Source organism: Onychostruthus taczanowskii, unplaced genomic scaffold (assembly GCF_017590055.1).
Source record: "Onychostruthus taczanowskii isolate IOZ18803 unplaced genomic scaffold, ASM1759005v1 scaffold99, whole genome shotgun sequence".
NCBI lineage: Eukaryota > Metazoa > Chordata > Aves > Passeriformes > Passeridae > Onychostruthus > Onychostruthus taczanowskii.
The window spans coordinates 1,910,878-1,924,460 of NW_024507990.1; the positions used below are offsets into that span (position 1 = coordinate 1,910,878).

The 13,583-nt window shown below is 49.6% G+C and overlaps 1 protein-coding gene across 1 annotated transcript in view; it reads right to left on the reverse strand.

Annotated features, from left to right (window-relative positions):
* The window catches only part of SHISA6 (shisa family member 6), a 146,242-nt gene that overhangs the window by 12,399 nt on the left and 120,260 nt on the right, over nucleotides 1-13,583 (reverse strand). Inside the window, exon 4 of the mRNA XM_041427373.1 lies at nucleotides 1,034-1,096. Within this exon, the coding sequence (XP_041283307.1) occupies nucleotides 1,034-1,096 (63 nt within the window). The remainder of the gene's footprint in view (nucleotides 1-1,033; nucleotides 1,097-13,583) is intronic.

A 13,583-nucleotide genomic window follows, 5' to 3' on the forward strand; every position in this document is an offset into this window, starting at 1 on the left:
CAGAGTAAGTAGTCAGGAACATTGGAAGCTGTCAGTTCAGGCTCAATAAATACTGCTGTGGCACTGATGAGTTTAAAGCTGACACTCTTCCTCCTGAAGTGTTTGGAAGAGAGAAAATGAAGTCCTAATAATACAGGCTTACCATGGAAGCAATTTGCAGGCTGAAGAGATGCCTGCCTCCTCTGGGAAGGAGAAACCCCCAGGGTTTTAGAGGATCTTTCCAAGGGCAGTTGTTCTCCCACCCTCCTTAGCAGCAGGGAGATTTCTATATGTGAGCACAACTTGCAATAAATCAGCTCCAGAATAGTCAGGATGAGGTTTCAGAACTCAAAACAAACACCAGGACAAAAAGAGTAACAAATACAGAGATTCAGAGCTGCCAGAAGTGATAGAGATTTACTAGGAGCTTACAGCAGGAGGAATGGATCCCATTCCAAAGGCACGGGGGGCAGGGAGGGACACGGACAGGACTGAGACAAGGAGCATAAGAGGGGGGGAAGCAGAGGGGGCCTGAGGGATCAATCAGAGGCTGGTCTGATGGCACAGACCCTGGGGAACAGGGGTTTGGGTGGCAGGGACTGACCTGGGGCTGGAGGGAGCCAGGACCTGCCAGGGTTGGGCTGGATCCAAGGGAAGGGAGACACAGCCCAGGCTCCACTGCTGCCCAGGGAAACCCAAAGGAGGGGACAGAAGGGCTGGGGGACAGGGCTGAGCAGAGAAAGGCAGCTTCTGGCCATGGAGGAGGCAAAGAAACATCTCCAGGTGGGACGAGGGGGAGGAAACCAAGTGGGAAACAAAGGAGTATCTTGGAATTAGACACTGATCAGCACAGTTAGAAAAGACTGGGCCATATTTCCCTGTGCACACTACTGAAAATATGGTCCTGTGTTTAATGTCAGTGGGAGCCATCAGCCATGCAGCACTGCCAGAGGAATATTTCCATTAACATTAAACACATTTGGTACCAGTAAATGTTACTGGCTGGCAGAGGAAAGTTACAACGTGTGTAATTTTGCTCTTTGCTGTCTCTTACCATGTGTAGGTGTCTGGTTGTCACTGTTTAGTATCAGGTGATTATAATTTTGTTCTTGGTCATCTGAAATTCACAGAAAAAAAAAATCCCTTTAAGAACCAGCTTAGCATTGCCACTGATCTGCAGATGATAATTACAGCTCACAGTATCACAGGAAATCTCAGCATGATTAAAGAAAGGAGAAGGAAATGCTTAAGAAAGCAGAAGATTCTGTTATGCAGTTCACTTAAAATTCCAGATGCAAGGAGAACACGATAATGGGAATCTGCTCCCCTTCTGCTGAGCCTGCAAATGAGGGCTCTCTGCAAAGGTGAGAATCATGTCCAGGCAGGAGCACACCCAGCTGTACCCGCAGGGTGGGCTGCTCCTGGAGGCCCCTTCCAGCTCCATCAGGGCTTTGGAGTGATCAGGATGTGAGCCCCAAGCACCCAAGGCCAGACTGTCCCCCCGTGAGCACAGAGAGGAGCCACAGGTGTGGCCTCGAGGGGTTAAACAGCTCCAATACACCTGAGCCCTGATCCCTCCAGGAAATGGGAATCCTGTCAGGTAGGGCAGGGGGATGATCCCTGGCAGAGCCACTGCTGGGGCTGGGAGCTGCCCCTGGGGGGGAGAACAGCTCTGTCTCCTTCCACTGGAAGGAAATCATCAGAAAAGGGACTCCTGATGAACCTCCACGGCCTTCAGCTGTCAGTAAGGGCTGAGCTCCGTGCCCAGACCTTTCCAGCGTGGATGGAGCTGCAGCAGAGCAGGGTGAGAGGAGATCTCTGGGGATCCTTCGTGTGCTGCTCTGCTATTCCCAAACCTTCCATGGATATCTCCTTTCCCCCTGAAGATCTGTGTCACTGGGTGTTCCTTTCTGCTTTTCAGACCAATTCCTTCTTTCCTGTCTTCCAGGGACGTGGAGAGACCCCCCCTCACTCCTGCCCAGCCCTTTATGACCACAGTTACTGTGTGCTCCTTGATCCTTCCTGCTGACCCCATTCCTTTGCTGTTTCCCTGTTTTCCTGCTTTGCTTTGGGTCGCTGTCACTGCAGCCCCCTGTGCTCCCACTGACCCAGACCCTCCCCAGCCCTGGGATGTGTTTCTGAGAGAGCCCTGACCAGGGCAGGGTGGAGTGCCTGGATTGTCCCCAGTCAGCTCCTCTTGTTCACACAAACCTGTGATATTTTCCTTTTCCTGATTCGTGTAAAGTCTGTGATCCTTTGTGGCTCCTTATTGCTTTGCCAAGGAACTCTCCAATTGTTCTCCAACACAGAAAAGGCTTTTTAGCATTCCTGCTTCAGCCCGAGGCATCTCATTTTTCTCCATTTAATCAATTTATTTGCAGGCTATTTATCCAATTTGTCAAGAACATTTTAAATTCTAATCCTGTTCTCTAATAGACTTACAGTCATCCAAGGTTCATATCACCTGCAAATTTAATAAGCAAATTCCTTTTCTACCAGGAACAAAGAAACCAAATCCAGAACCACACCAGGCCCTGATATTTGGTCCCTGCATGGTCACTTAGACCTCATGGCCTCCACCCTAGACAGGCTCATTAACAACCTGCTTCTCTAATTAATCTCACATTGCTTTTCTGGAAACTGCTGGAAACCTTGCTGAGGTCATGATCCTTGATATGAGTTATTCCTCTCTGGCCATAAAACACAGGGAAAAAAAAAAAAAAAACCAAACAAAAAATAAGGTTAAGTTGCCCTGATTTGTTTCTGAGTGTTGTTTATCTCTCTCCCTCACTATGGGGAGTGTCTGGGTGCAACCAGGATTAAAATCAGGGTTTATTTATTCAGGTGACCACATCTGAATAAATTATTTATTCAGGTGACCACATCTGAAGACTGGGCATCTTCACCTACCTCCTGCTCCATCCTGAATCCAGGCACTCCTTATATCCCAGACAGATGGAAAAATGGGAGACTTTTAGCCTGGCTGCCAGCAGGAGATGAGCAAACCTTGAGAGGAGCCCAGGGACACCTCAAGTGCTCTTAAATAAGAGCCCTACAGGTTTCCCTAGTGGAAATTTTCCTTTGGATTCTCCACTGTTTTCAGCAAGGAAAAATTCTGCAGGAACTCCTTTTGTGACTTTGTTTCACTTTCTGTCCCTCCATGTAGTCAAATTTCAATTTAATGTGAAAACCCCACCAGAGGATGGGGCTCAAATAAGAACTGGCTATTTCTGGAACCCCCGAGACTGTCTGGAGGGATTTTCAGAGCTGCGGAATGAGATGGGCTAATTTTCACCTGGTTCCCAGCAAGCATGATACAGATCCCTGCTCATCCCTGGAAGTGTTCACAACCACATGGATGTGGCACCTGGGGACGTGGCTCAGTGACCAGGGAGGTGCTGCTGCCTTGGTGACCGGGCTGGATGACCTTAAAGGTCTTCTCCAACCTGAGCAATCCTGCCTGTGACCCCGTGGAGTCTGAGGATGGACTCTGTGTCCTCTCTCCAAATGCTTTTCCAGTGTCCAACCACCGAGGGAGATTTTTTCTGATGTTTTGGGGGATTTTGTGTGTGAGGGTTTGTCCCCTTTGCCCTGGCACCACTGGGAAGGGGCTGGCTCCACCTTCTCTGTTCACCAGTGACAGGCACTGAGGAGATCCCCCTGAGCCTTCTCCTCCAGTAGCCCCAGCTCAGACCCTCCAGCCTCCCCTGGCCCTGTGCTGGACCTGCCCCAGTTCATTCGGGGCTCTGCTGTACTGGGAGCCTGTCACTGGTCCCAGCACTGCAGATCTTCCTCCTCAGGGCTGCTGATGCCTTAAATTTCATCTCTCATATTTTTCAGATTCCGTACTGCACTGGTACAGAACTCTGAGCTCCTCACCAAATGTCAGCAGCTCTCCTCACAGCTCAGGCACACACATCAATCCTTTGCCAGCCCCAGAACCAAGGACACCGCTGCAGCTTCAGCCCCAAAAAGTGCAAACAACAGGGGATGGAGGAGAGCAACCTGGGAGGGTGGGACTGCATCCCCTGGAGCTGCAATTGGACAGTGAACCCAAGGTGGGAATGGACCCAAACTGATAAAAGTGTGAAAACTCGTGACTCTGAGTCCATGCTGGGTCCATCTTGGGTGCAGCCCTGGCTGGGCTCTTGCACTGCCCAAGGTGGATCCTTTGAAGGGTTTTTTTAATAAATCCCTGCTTTATTCCTTTAACTCTGTCCAGCCCGTGCCCTGCCCGCTGTTCCCATTCCCGGGATGCTGCTGCTGCCTCCTGTGTCACAAGGGCGCATCGCTCCCTCATCTTCCTCCTGCTCTCGGCACCAATTCCAGCGCTTCTTTCACCCCGTTTATTACCTCATTTATACCTTCTTCCATCTATTTTTGAGCTCCAAGCAGGCAGTGAGCAACGAGCCCGGGGTATTTCTCCGTGACCTGTCCCTGCCATTTACAGCTGATGAGTTCATCGAGCACGGATCGCTCCGCAGACACCTCTGCCCGGCAAGCCTCGGGAAGATGAATTTCCCCAGGAGGGCTCCATCCCTCCAGAGGCTTTTAGAGGAGCCTGAGGCTCCTGTGCCCATCCCTTGCAGCCAGCCATGGGCTGCACTCAGGCCAAGGAGGGCAAGGACTTCCAGCCTGGCTCCAGCAAAGCTCATTTACAGACAGCAGGAAGAACCCAAAGCCCAAATTCTGGGTGTGCTGTTCCCTGCTGGTGCTGCTGGCTGAAGGGGGACACGGAGATGGGGACACTCGAGGTGTGAAATGCTGGTTTTAGCACAGGAGCAGACACAGCCTGAGCACACCAATTGTGCCAGAAGGGAACCAGTAGAGCTTTCTCTCTCCTCTCATGGGTCACTTATTCCCACAGCCTCACTCCTGGGGGAAACTGGCTCTTCACTGAGGACAGGTGCACCTGAATAAGAACCATCATCTTCTGATTCTGAGCAACTTTTCATTTCACCTCAAATCCCTTTCCTTTCCTTTCCTTTCCTTTCCTTTCCTTTCCTTTCCTTTCCTTTCCTTTCCTTTCCTTTCCTTTCCTTTCCTTTCTCCCAGGTGTTTTGAGGCTATTGCTCCAGCCCTGTCATCCAGCCCCGTCAGAACCTGAATTATTGGCATTTTGATGTGTTTGAGCTAATCAAGCATCTGAACGCAGCACTGGGATTCATTTACCACTTCTGTAGCCCTTTGTAAACACTTTCGAAGCAATAAAATACTTTAAAATGATGGCTGAGCCTTCCTACACCTCCTCAGGTTTAACAAGATAATGCTGTTAATTGTGAAGTGCCAGTTAGGCAGGAGCTTATCTACGGCTGAGACAAGGATCTGAGTTCAAAGCTATTTACCAGGAAACTCCATTAGGGGAAGAAAGGAGCCACAGGGCTCTGAATTGCCAGGGCACGAAAGGAAATTTCTGAGCACAGCTGGAGGAGCGATCAGATAAAATAACCAGCAGAAAGAGTGAGATGTTGCGCTGGGAAAAGGAAAGCAGCGCTCCCACTCCTCCTCAAACACGTGCACAGGGGACACGTTCCTTTCCATTTGCAATTTATTATTTTATTTCTTTGATTAAACTGCCTCTATCCACGAGTGTTCTCACTTTTAGCCTCCCCTGCATGCCAGGGGCTGAGTTCCCAGCCGGGGTCAAACAACAATCCCCACCTGAATTATCAGCACCAAGGTGCAGAACTCTGGGCAGCTGTTAAAGAACTCTCTAAATAGACCCCAAAGAGTTCCAATGCACTTCCTGCCTAGGAAATCTCCTTTTTTCATTGATTTAACCTTTCCTTCTTACTTGGTTTTCGACTTCTTCAGAGCCTATTTTTTTTTTTCTCAGTCTCAAGGATTTCATATGGGAATATTACTAATAAAAACTTGATTTATTGTGTTCTATAATGGAAAAAAATAAATCAAGTGTCAGAATATGAAAAGAAAATGCTGTATTTTCCAGCCTGTCTTTCCTAATGAAATTCCTTATGAAATCTGCAAAGCAAGGATATTTTTAATATATGCCAACTGTATTACAGATACACCTGTAACTGTAATACAGATGTATGATCATTCTGACAGTCATGCCATACTTTGCATTCATTTTAGAGAATTTATTAAAGTACTTGGAGCTGCTCTGAAATCTGTAGTTAACAGGATAAGAGAATGGCCTGAAAAGGAAAAAAGGGGGGGAAAAAGAAGGGAAAAAAAAAAAAGGGGAAATAAAGGCCTGAAGAGGAACCATCAGCCTATGAAGGGACCCAGGGCAGGGGTGGAACCCTCATTCCTGAGTTTAAATCTTAATTCCTGATGTAAAAGATGGGCATTTGGGCACATGGGATGTGGCATTTGGGGCCACGAGTTAGTGACTGGACACTTCAAAGCCTTTTCCCACCTAAATGATTCCATGAAAAACAATTCTTTGCCTTCTGCCCCTCTGGTCTTGTCACCAAAACCGCTGAGATTTCAGAGTGGAATGGAAGCTGCTGATGACAAGAAACCTCCTTGATGCCCACACTAATGAAGAGAAAATTCCTCTCCAAGACTGATCTTCCCCAGAACTCCAGGCCTGAGAGACCCAGGGGAGTGCAGAGCCCCAAGGCAAGGAGGAAAGCCCAAAAACTGCTGAGGAAAATGGAAATATTTCCAGCACCAAGCTCCTCGTTCATCACCCACCAGCACTTTCCGGTCACTATTTGTATTCCAGAGGGGAAGCCTCGAGCAAATGTCCTTCAGCTGCTCCATGCTCAGCAGAGCTGGGAAGGGGAGCAGCTTTTTCCTGCCCTTTTCCAGGGATTTTGGGCAGTGAGAGTGACAAAGAGCAGCCCAGAAAGTGGGAACAGAGCCCCAGACCCCTCCTGAGCCAGGTCTGCCCAGGCAGGGCTCAGAGCGGAGAGCACAGGAATATTTAACCCCACAGATCATTAAACCCAGCTGCCTTTTGTGTGCAGGAGCCAGCAGCTAATTCCTTTACTCTCGTGTGCTGTGAATATCCTGCTTGGAGAGTGTTCTGCACCTGCCCAAGCACGCTGACCCCCAAAAATGTTCTGTGGCAAAGGAGACAAACCCGAGAGCTGCGCTGCTGGTAGAGTCAGCACGTCAGTCATTCCAGGGGCTGGAAATGCCAAATGAAAGGTTGTCCCCAAAGCCTCCGTTTATACTCATTATGTCAGGTTTTTGTTCTACCATTCCAACCTATTTTTCAGCAGTAATCCTGTGATTCATTCATTGAACAGGATGCTCAGGGAATAAGGCAGCTATTCAGGAGTTATTTTAATCCTCATTAAGCGGTGAATGGCCCTGTTCTTCAGTACCCCACGCCATCCAAACCCGGCGCTGATTACAGAGCTGTTATTTTCCACGTCGGCTTTTCCTCCCCACCCATCCCAGCCTCCCGTGGCAGGCAGGCTGGGGGCTGTACCTGAGCCCAGAACAGGTGTGCTCACACCTGCCAGCCTTTATTCCTTTGGAGGAACAGCCCTGCAAAACGCGGGGCAGGTTTTTTTGTTTGGTTGGGGGTTTTTTGGTTTGGTTTGGTTTTTTTTGTTTTGTTTTTTGGGGTTTTTTTTTGTATCACACGGGGGATTTTTAATAGGGTTTTGCAAGCATAAATCAGCTGCTAATTAATCATGGCCCGTTTGTGGGGGAGGAAAGGCAGCTGGAACAGCTCCTGGTGTACCTGGGGGGAAGATGATGAAGGCAGGTGGAATCACACAATGCCAGGAGAGGGACTGGAAATGCTCCCCCAGCCCACCTCAACCCCAGGTTTGTCCCTCTCCATCCCAGCCAAGGTAGGGAAGGCACAACCTCCTGGTGAGGGGCACCTGAAGGAACAGGGATTTCACCTGCAAAATATCCAGTGAGTACCTGAAGGCTGCGTGAGTGAACATTGCACTGCAGACTTCAGCTCAGTCCTCTGCTGCCTTTTATCCCCTTACTTTTCCAGCTTGGGGGGTGTTTATTCCTTATTTTGAGGCCATGTGAGCTGAAGGCTTAAATGAAATCTAAGAAATCAAGCAGGAGGTGAATCATAGAAACACAGAATGTCCTGAGCTGGGAGGGACCCACAGGGATCATCAAATCCAGCTCCTGTCCGTGCACAGACCCCCAGCAATCCCACCCTGGGCATCCCCAAAGGCTCCTGGAGCTCTGGCATTCCCTGGGGAGCCTGGGCAGTGTCCAGCACCCTCTGGGGGAAGAACCTTGCCCTAAATCCACCCTAACCCTGCACAATGTGCAGCTGCAGGTGGAAAACACTTGGCTGCAGTGAGCACTGAAGTTCTGGAGGTTATAGCTGAGAAAAATAAAGAAAAAATTAAAAACCCAACAAGGCTCACCGAGCTGTGATGTGGAAAAGAATCCTTCTCCCTGAAATATCTGAGTGAAAACAGGAGCGTGAGCAGGATGTTCTCGTACACCAGGGCTCGGGTTCACTCACAAAAATCTGTCTCCTGTGTGGAGAGGCTGCACAAATCACACACTCATTCACAGGATTCTCCTCCTCCCACACAGCCCTGGGATCCACGCTGGCACATGGAAAGCAGGCCCACTCACAGGCTCCCTACACACCAACATTTTCCTCCCTCCTTCTCGTCCCTGCAGCTCCTCCCAAGTGCCAAAGCAAACTGCAGGGAGAGCTTGGCACCGGGGAAATGCAGCTCCTGCTTTCAAGCAGCTACAGCTAAAAAGGGCACTTGCAGAAAAACAAAGGCACGAGAAAAATATTTCCCCGTCTTGGCTTTAAAGTGATGTTTTTAAAAGCAGCAGCACCGTGGTGAAGATAAAGGTCACGGAAAGCTCCAAATCTCTCTCTCTCTCTCTCCAAGGAAGCTGATGCCTTCTGGAGCAGCTTTGGACAGGCTGTTGGCTTGAAAAAGGAATGGTTTTTCCTCCTCATGGGCAGTGAGGGTGAGGTCTGTCCAAAGGGCTGGTTTTGCTGCTCTGGAAAAGTGACATTTCCCTCACAGGGATCCCCCCAGCAATGGCTCTGCTCCCCAGAGCAGCCACGGTGCCCTCAGCCAGGTGGGAACGTCTGAGCTCACCTGCAGCAGGAGTTCAGCGTCCCTCTGTAGCACTCCTTGCTTTATTTGCTCTGATTTTCACTGCTTTCACCCAACCCCTTGCTGCCCTTTCTCACACATCCCAGAATAAATCAGGAGAAGGAACTAGAAGGAATCCAGATGAAGAGAAAGAACCAGAACTTTCCATCAGGGAGAGAAAGTTCTGCAGAGCCCAGAGCACAAACCTGGAGTGCCTGGGATCCCCTGCGTGCCTGAGAACTTCCCACTGCCTTGGAAACACAAATTGGATAAATCTGGCCTGGTTTCCTCAAAAAGCCACCAGCTGAGCAGAATGCATGACTAACACCATCCAGCAGTGCACAACAGCAGCTGGGGGAGCAGCAACCTTTGGAAACACGTCCAGAATGGGAAAAAAGGGGGAAACATATGGTCAGGAGAGAACAAAACGTGTCCTTTAAAGGGCATTGCTGGAGATGGAGCTGATTTGAGAAGGTATAAATAGGCTGGGTGTCTAAAGCAGGATTAGTTAAATGCAATCTTTGGTGGAACACAGCCAGCTCTTGCACATTCGAGTGCTGAGATAATTATGCAAATACCTTTGGAAGTAACACACTGTCCCTTCTAACCCCGTGGTGTTGGCAGAAAGGAGAAGGGGAGGAAACACCAAGTCCTGCTCTGGTTTCCCCTCTTCCACCAAGTGTGAAGAGAAGGCTTTGAGGATGAAATCCCTGTGAGAAGAGCTCTCTGGTGAGTCCAGGAGTGCTAGACCTCAAATCCACATGGAGAGCAGAAATCCAGCCCTGGTCACTGCTTTCCCTCAGGAAACACCAGGGCCTGGCTGTCCCACCCTCCTCTTCAGACTGAAGAGGAACAGGAATCAGCAGAGAGCTAAAGCCCTTGCCTGCTACTGTCCAAGCACAATCACAATCTAAACAAATATAAATATGAATATAAATACGAATATAAATATGAATATAAATAGGAATAATAATAATAATAATAATAATAATAATAATAATAATAATAATAATAATAATAATAATTTCCCAAAAGGCCTTGGGCCAGTCCCTGTCCTGTCTCCAGGTGCTTGCAGCAGGGTGCAGAGCCTGGAGAGGAGGGTGGCTCCCAGCTTGCCCAGAGCCCAGCAGAGCTCTCCCAGCCTCAGCACTGATAACTCTGTGGTGCAGATAAATAGACTGAGGTCCTTAACTGGATTTAAATCACTCTGAAGCCACAGAAATTCCCTTGCTCCTCGTCTGTCACTAAGGCACGGCCAGCCTGGAGGTGTCTGGGCAGAGAAGCAGAGACTTTCTCTCCATGTGGCACAGCAAGGAGCGGCTGTGAGGGGCCAGGCAGGAGGGTGCGAGGCTTTGAAATGAATTCCACCCTTTTGCTGGCTGCTGGAGATTTGTTTTCCCTGGATGCAGGCTCCTTTTCGTGCCTGTCAACTGCTGAACGCGGCTTTGGGCTGGTGCTTTCAGGCCAATTAAGATGCAGATGCGATCTAACACTGATCAGAGCCTTATCTTTAGGCAGATAAGGAAGTCACCAGCACTAATCAAGCCCTTAAAATGAGCCCTGGCCGTAAGTGCTTTACTGAGGCACAAAGAAAGTGGCTCCGTGTTAGGGAAGAAGGGAGAGCTCCGTTTAAATCCTAATCCGATCAGCAATTAAGCAGATGGTTAATTTTAAGCATCTGCTTAAGTCCAACTGCAGTCACGTTCGAGAGTGGCTTTCAAAATAGCGATTCTATAAAAGATCTGTGTGTGACAGCATCAGAATCTTGATTTTAACAAGAATTCCCTGCTCTCTTCTGGCAGTGCTTCGATTCCAGCAAAGGGAGAAGGTGGCACAGACTCTGGGAAGGAGAGGTCACAGAATCCTGGAATGGTTTGGGTTGGGAGGGGACCCTAAAACCCATCCAGGGCCACCCCTGCCATGGGAGGGACACCTTCGCCTGTCCCAGGGACACCTCGCACTGTCCCAGGTGCTCCAGCCCCAGTGTCCAGCCTGGCCTTGGGCACTGCCAGGGATCCAGGGGCAGCCCCAGCTGCTCTGGGCACCTGTGTCAGGGCCTGCCACCCTGCCAGGGAACAATTCCTGCCCAAAATCCCATCCAGCCCTGCCCTCTTGGGGTTTGAAGCCATTCCCTGTGTGCTGTCCCTCCATCCCTTGTCCAGAGTCTCTTCCCATCTTTTTTTGAGCCCTTTTCAGGCACTGGGAGGCCACAACAAAAACATCCCAGAGCCTTCTCCTCTCCAGGCTGCAAAATCCCCCTTTCCTCACCCTTCCCAAGATGTCCTAACTCTGAGCACCAGCGTGTTCCTGGTCTCAGGATGTGTGATGTGAATGTGTATGAAGCACAGATTCTTGGAGGTTTTATACATTCATACTATTCATAAATAAATATTTAATTTTAAAAACCCTGTTCCATACATTGTGATTAGAAGTTTTCTGTTTGGCCAACTGAAAACCAGCTGAAATTGCAAACAACTCTTTTTAAAAAAAAAATTAATTTTTTTATATTTGTGGGCCTCAGAGCAACTTAGATATTGGGAATGCTGGATGACTGCTAAGGGGAAAAAATACAGTTTAAGGTTCAGGTATTCCAGGAAAGCTGCCTTGGTTCCAGTGTCCCAAATTACAGTCAACATCTCTGAATAACAAGTCTGTCTCCGGTGGCAATAAGTTACAGTATTTATCATTATTTAGGTCTGCTCAAATACGTTTTACATGGGGAAATTCTGTAAAAGCCACTGAAGTAACACCTTCAAAAACAGCAGTGATGGTTGTGGGACCGTGGTGTCCCTTTCCAGGGACAATCAGCATCCCCTGGATGCCCAGTTGTGCCAGTGTTAGAGGTGAAAATAAAAAAAATCACACCTAAATGACATGACAGATGATGTGTGCCATTTCTCCTGTGACCCCAGGGACACCAGCAGTGGGGGCAAGGTGAGTTTTCCCTGGGCTGGATGCTGGGAGGCACTGCTGGCTCCTTCCCTCTCTCCAGACCCATCTCCTGCTGCTCCACCCTGGGGAACTGGACTAACTGGGTGCTGGGCAGCCAAAGCTCCCCCACATCTGCTCCTCCCCACATTTTGGCAGCTCCAGCGTGGTGCCAAGGGGCTGGAAGGCACTGCTGAGGCTGCACGTGCTGCTGAAGAACTGAAAGCCCCAGGCTTAGGAAAACGAGGCTGCACAGATGGCTGGGAGCAGAAATCAGCTCTCCAAGAGCCCAACAGATACACCTGGTGTCATTTGCTGTCATAAAAATCATATTTCAGCTGGGCTGGGCTCTCCACACAGCAGCTGGGTGGTTTGTGGTGCAAAACCATCCCAGTCCAGCTGCACGTGCAGAGTTCCACAGCTCCAGGTGTGGCATGGACAGAAAAACCCTTCCAAGCATCACACAGCAGTGAACATTGGGATGGAAGTGTAAAATCAGCATAAAATCAGGGGCTGCCCCAGATCTGGGCCAGCATCTGTGGAAGGGAGAGGATCTGGGCTGATCCCCATCTGCTCAGTGCTGCCTGGGCTCGGATTTGGGGCAGGTTTCAGCTGAGAGCAGCTCCTGTGCAAGCCACGGCTCCCTGAGCTGCCTGCCACTTCCCAGGAACACCCCAGAGCTTCCCAGGAACACCAGAGTGATTCCCAGAGCTTCTCAGTGATTCCTAGAAATACCACCCTGCTTCCCAGAGCTTCCTGCCACTTCCCAGGAACACCAGAGTGATTCCCATGCTTCCAGAGCTCCTCACTGCCCGTGCCCCTTTGGGTTTCCCTGCCCGTGCTCTCCATGCTGGGGGTGTTGGCTGGGGGTGAGAAACACCTCTCCCTCCCCAGCTCCTGGGACAAGGCTCATTCCCCACTGCTTTGGCTCTCAGCTCTACACAGAAGCCTACAGGAGAAGAGGGCTTTGCCAAAAAGAAGCTTTGGCACCTTGGCAGTAGCTGCCCCTGGCGGGGCTGGAAGCAGCCCGGGCAAAGCTCTCCTCCCCCATTCTGTCAGCACCTACCCCAAACTCAATCCCACCAGCTTTCACCCCACCTGAGGGGTGGGATACCCCCAGCCAGGGGGGCAGGAGTACCCCATGCTCACCTGTGGCAGTCATGTTTTCTGGAAAAATCCCCTTTGCCCAGGATTCTTCTCCTGGGAAGCTGAGAAGCCTCAGAGAAAAAGGAAAACAAATTCTTATCTCATTTGCTTCTCCTGTGTTGTGCTCACATGTGGGATGTGTTTGTTTACCCACAGGTGATTGTTTCATTGGTTTCATGTGAATTGTTTTCACTCTTTGGCCAATCAGTGCCAAGCTGTGTCAGGACTCTGGAGAGAGTCACGAGTTTTCATTATTATCTTTTTAGCCTTCTGTAAGTGTCCTTTCTCTATTCTTTAATATAGTATAGTATTTTTTTAATATAGTATAGCATCATAAAGTAACAAATTAGCCTTCTGAGAACATGGTGTCAGCTTCATCATTCCCTCCTGCCATGGGGCACCCCTCAAATCCAATACTCACCCCAGAGCACAGAGCCCCTGTCCAGCTCAGGACAGGAGGAGGCCATGCAGGGCCCTGGGCTGGACCATCTCCACTCTCTCTTG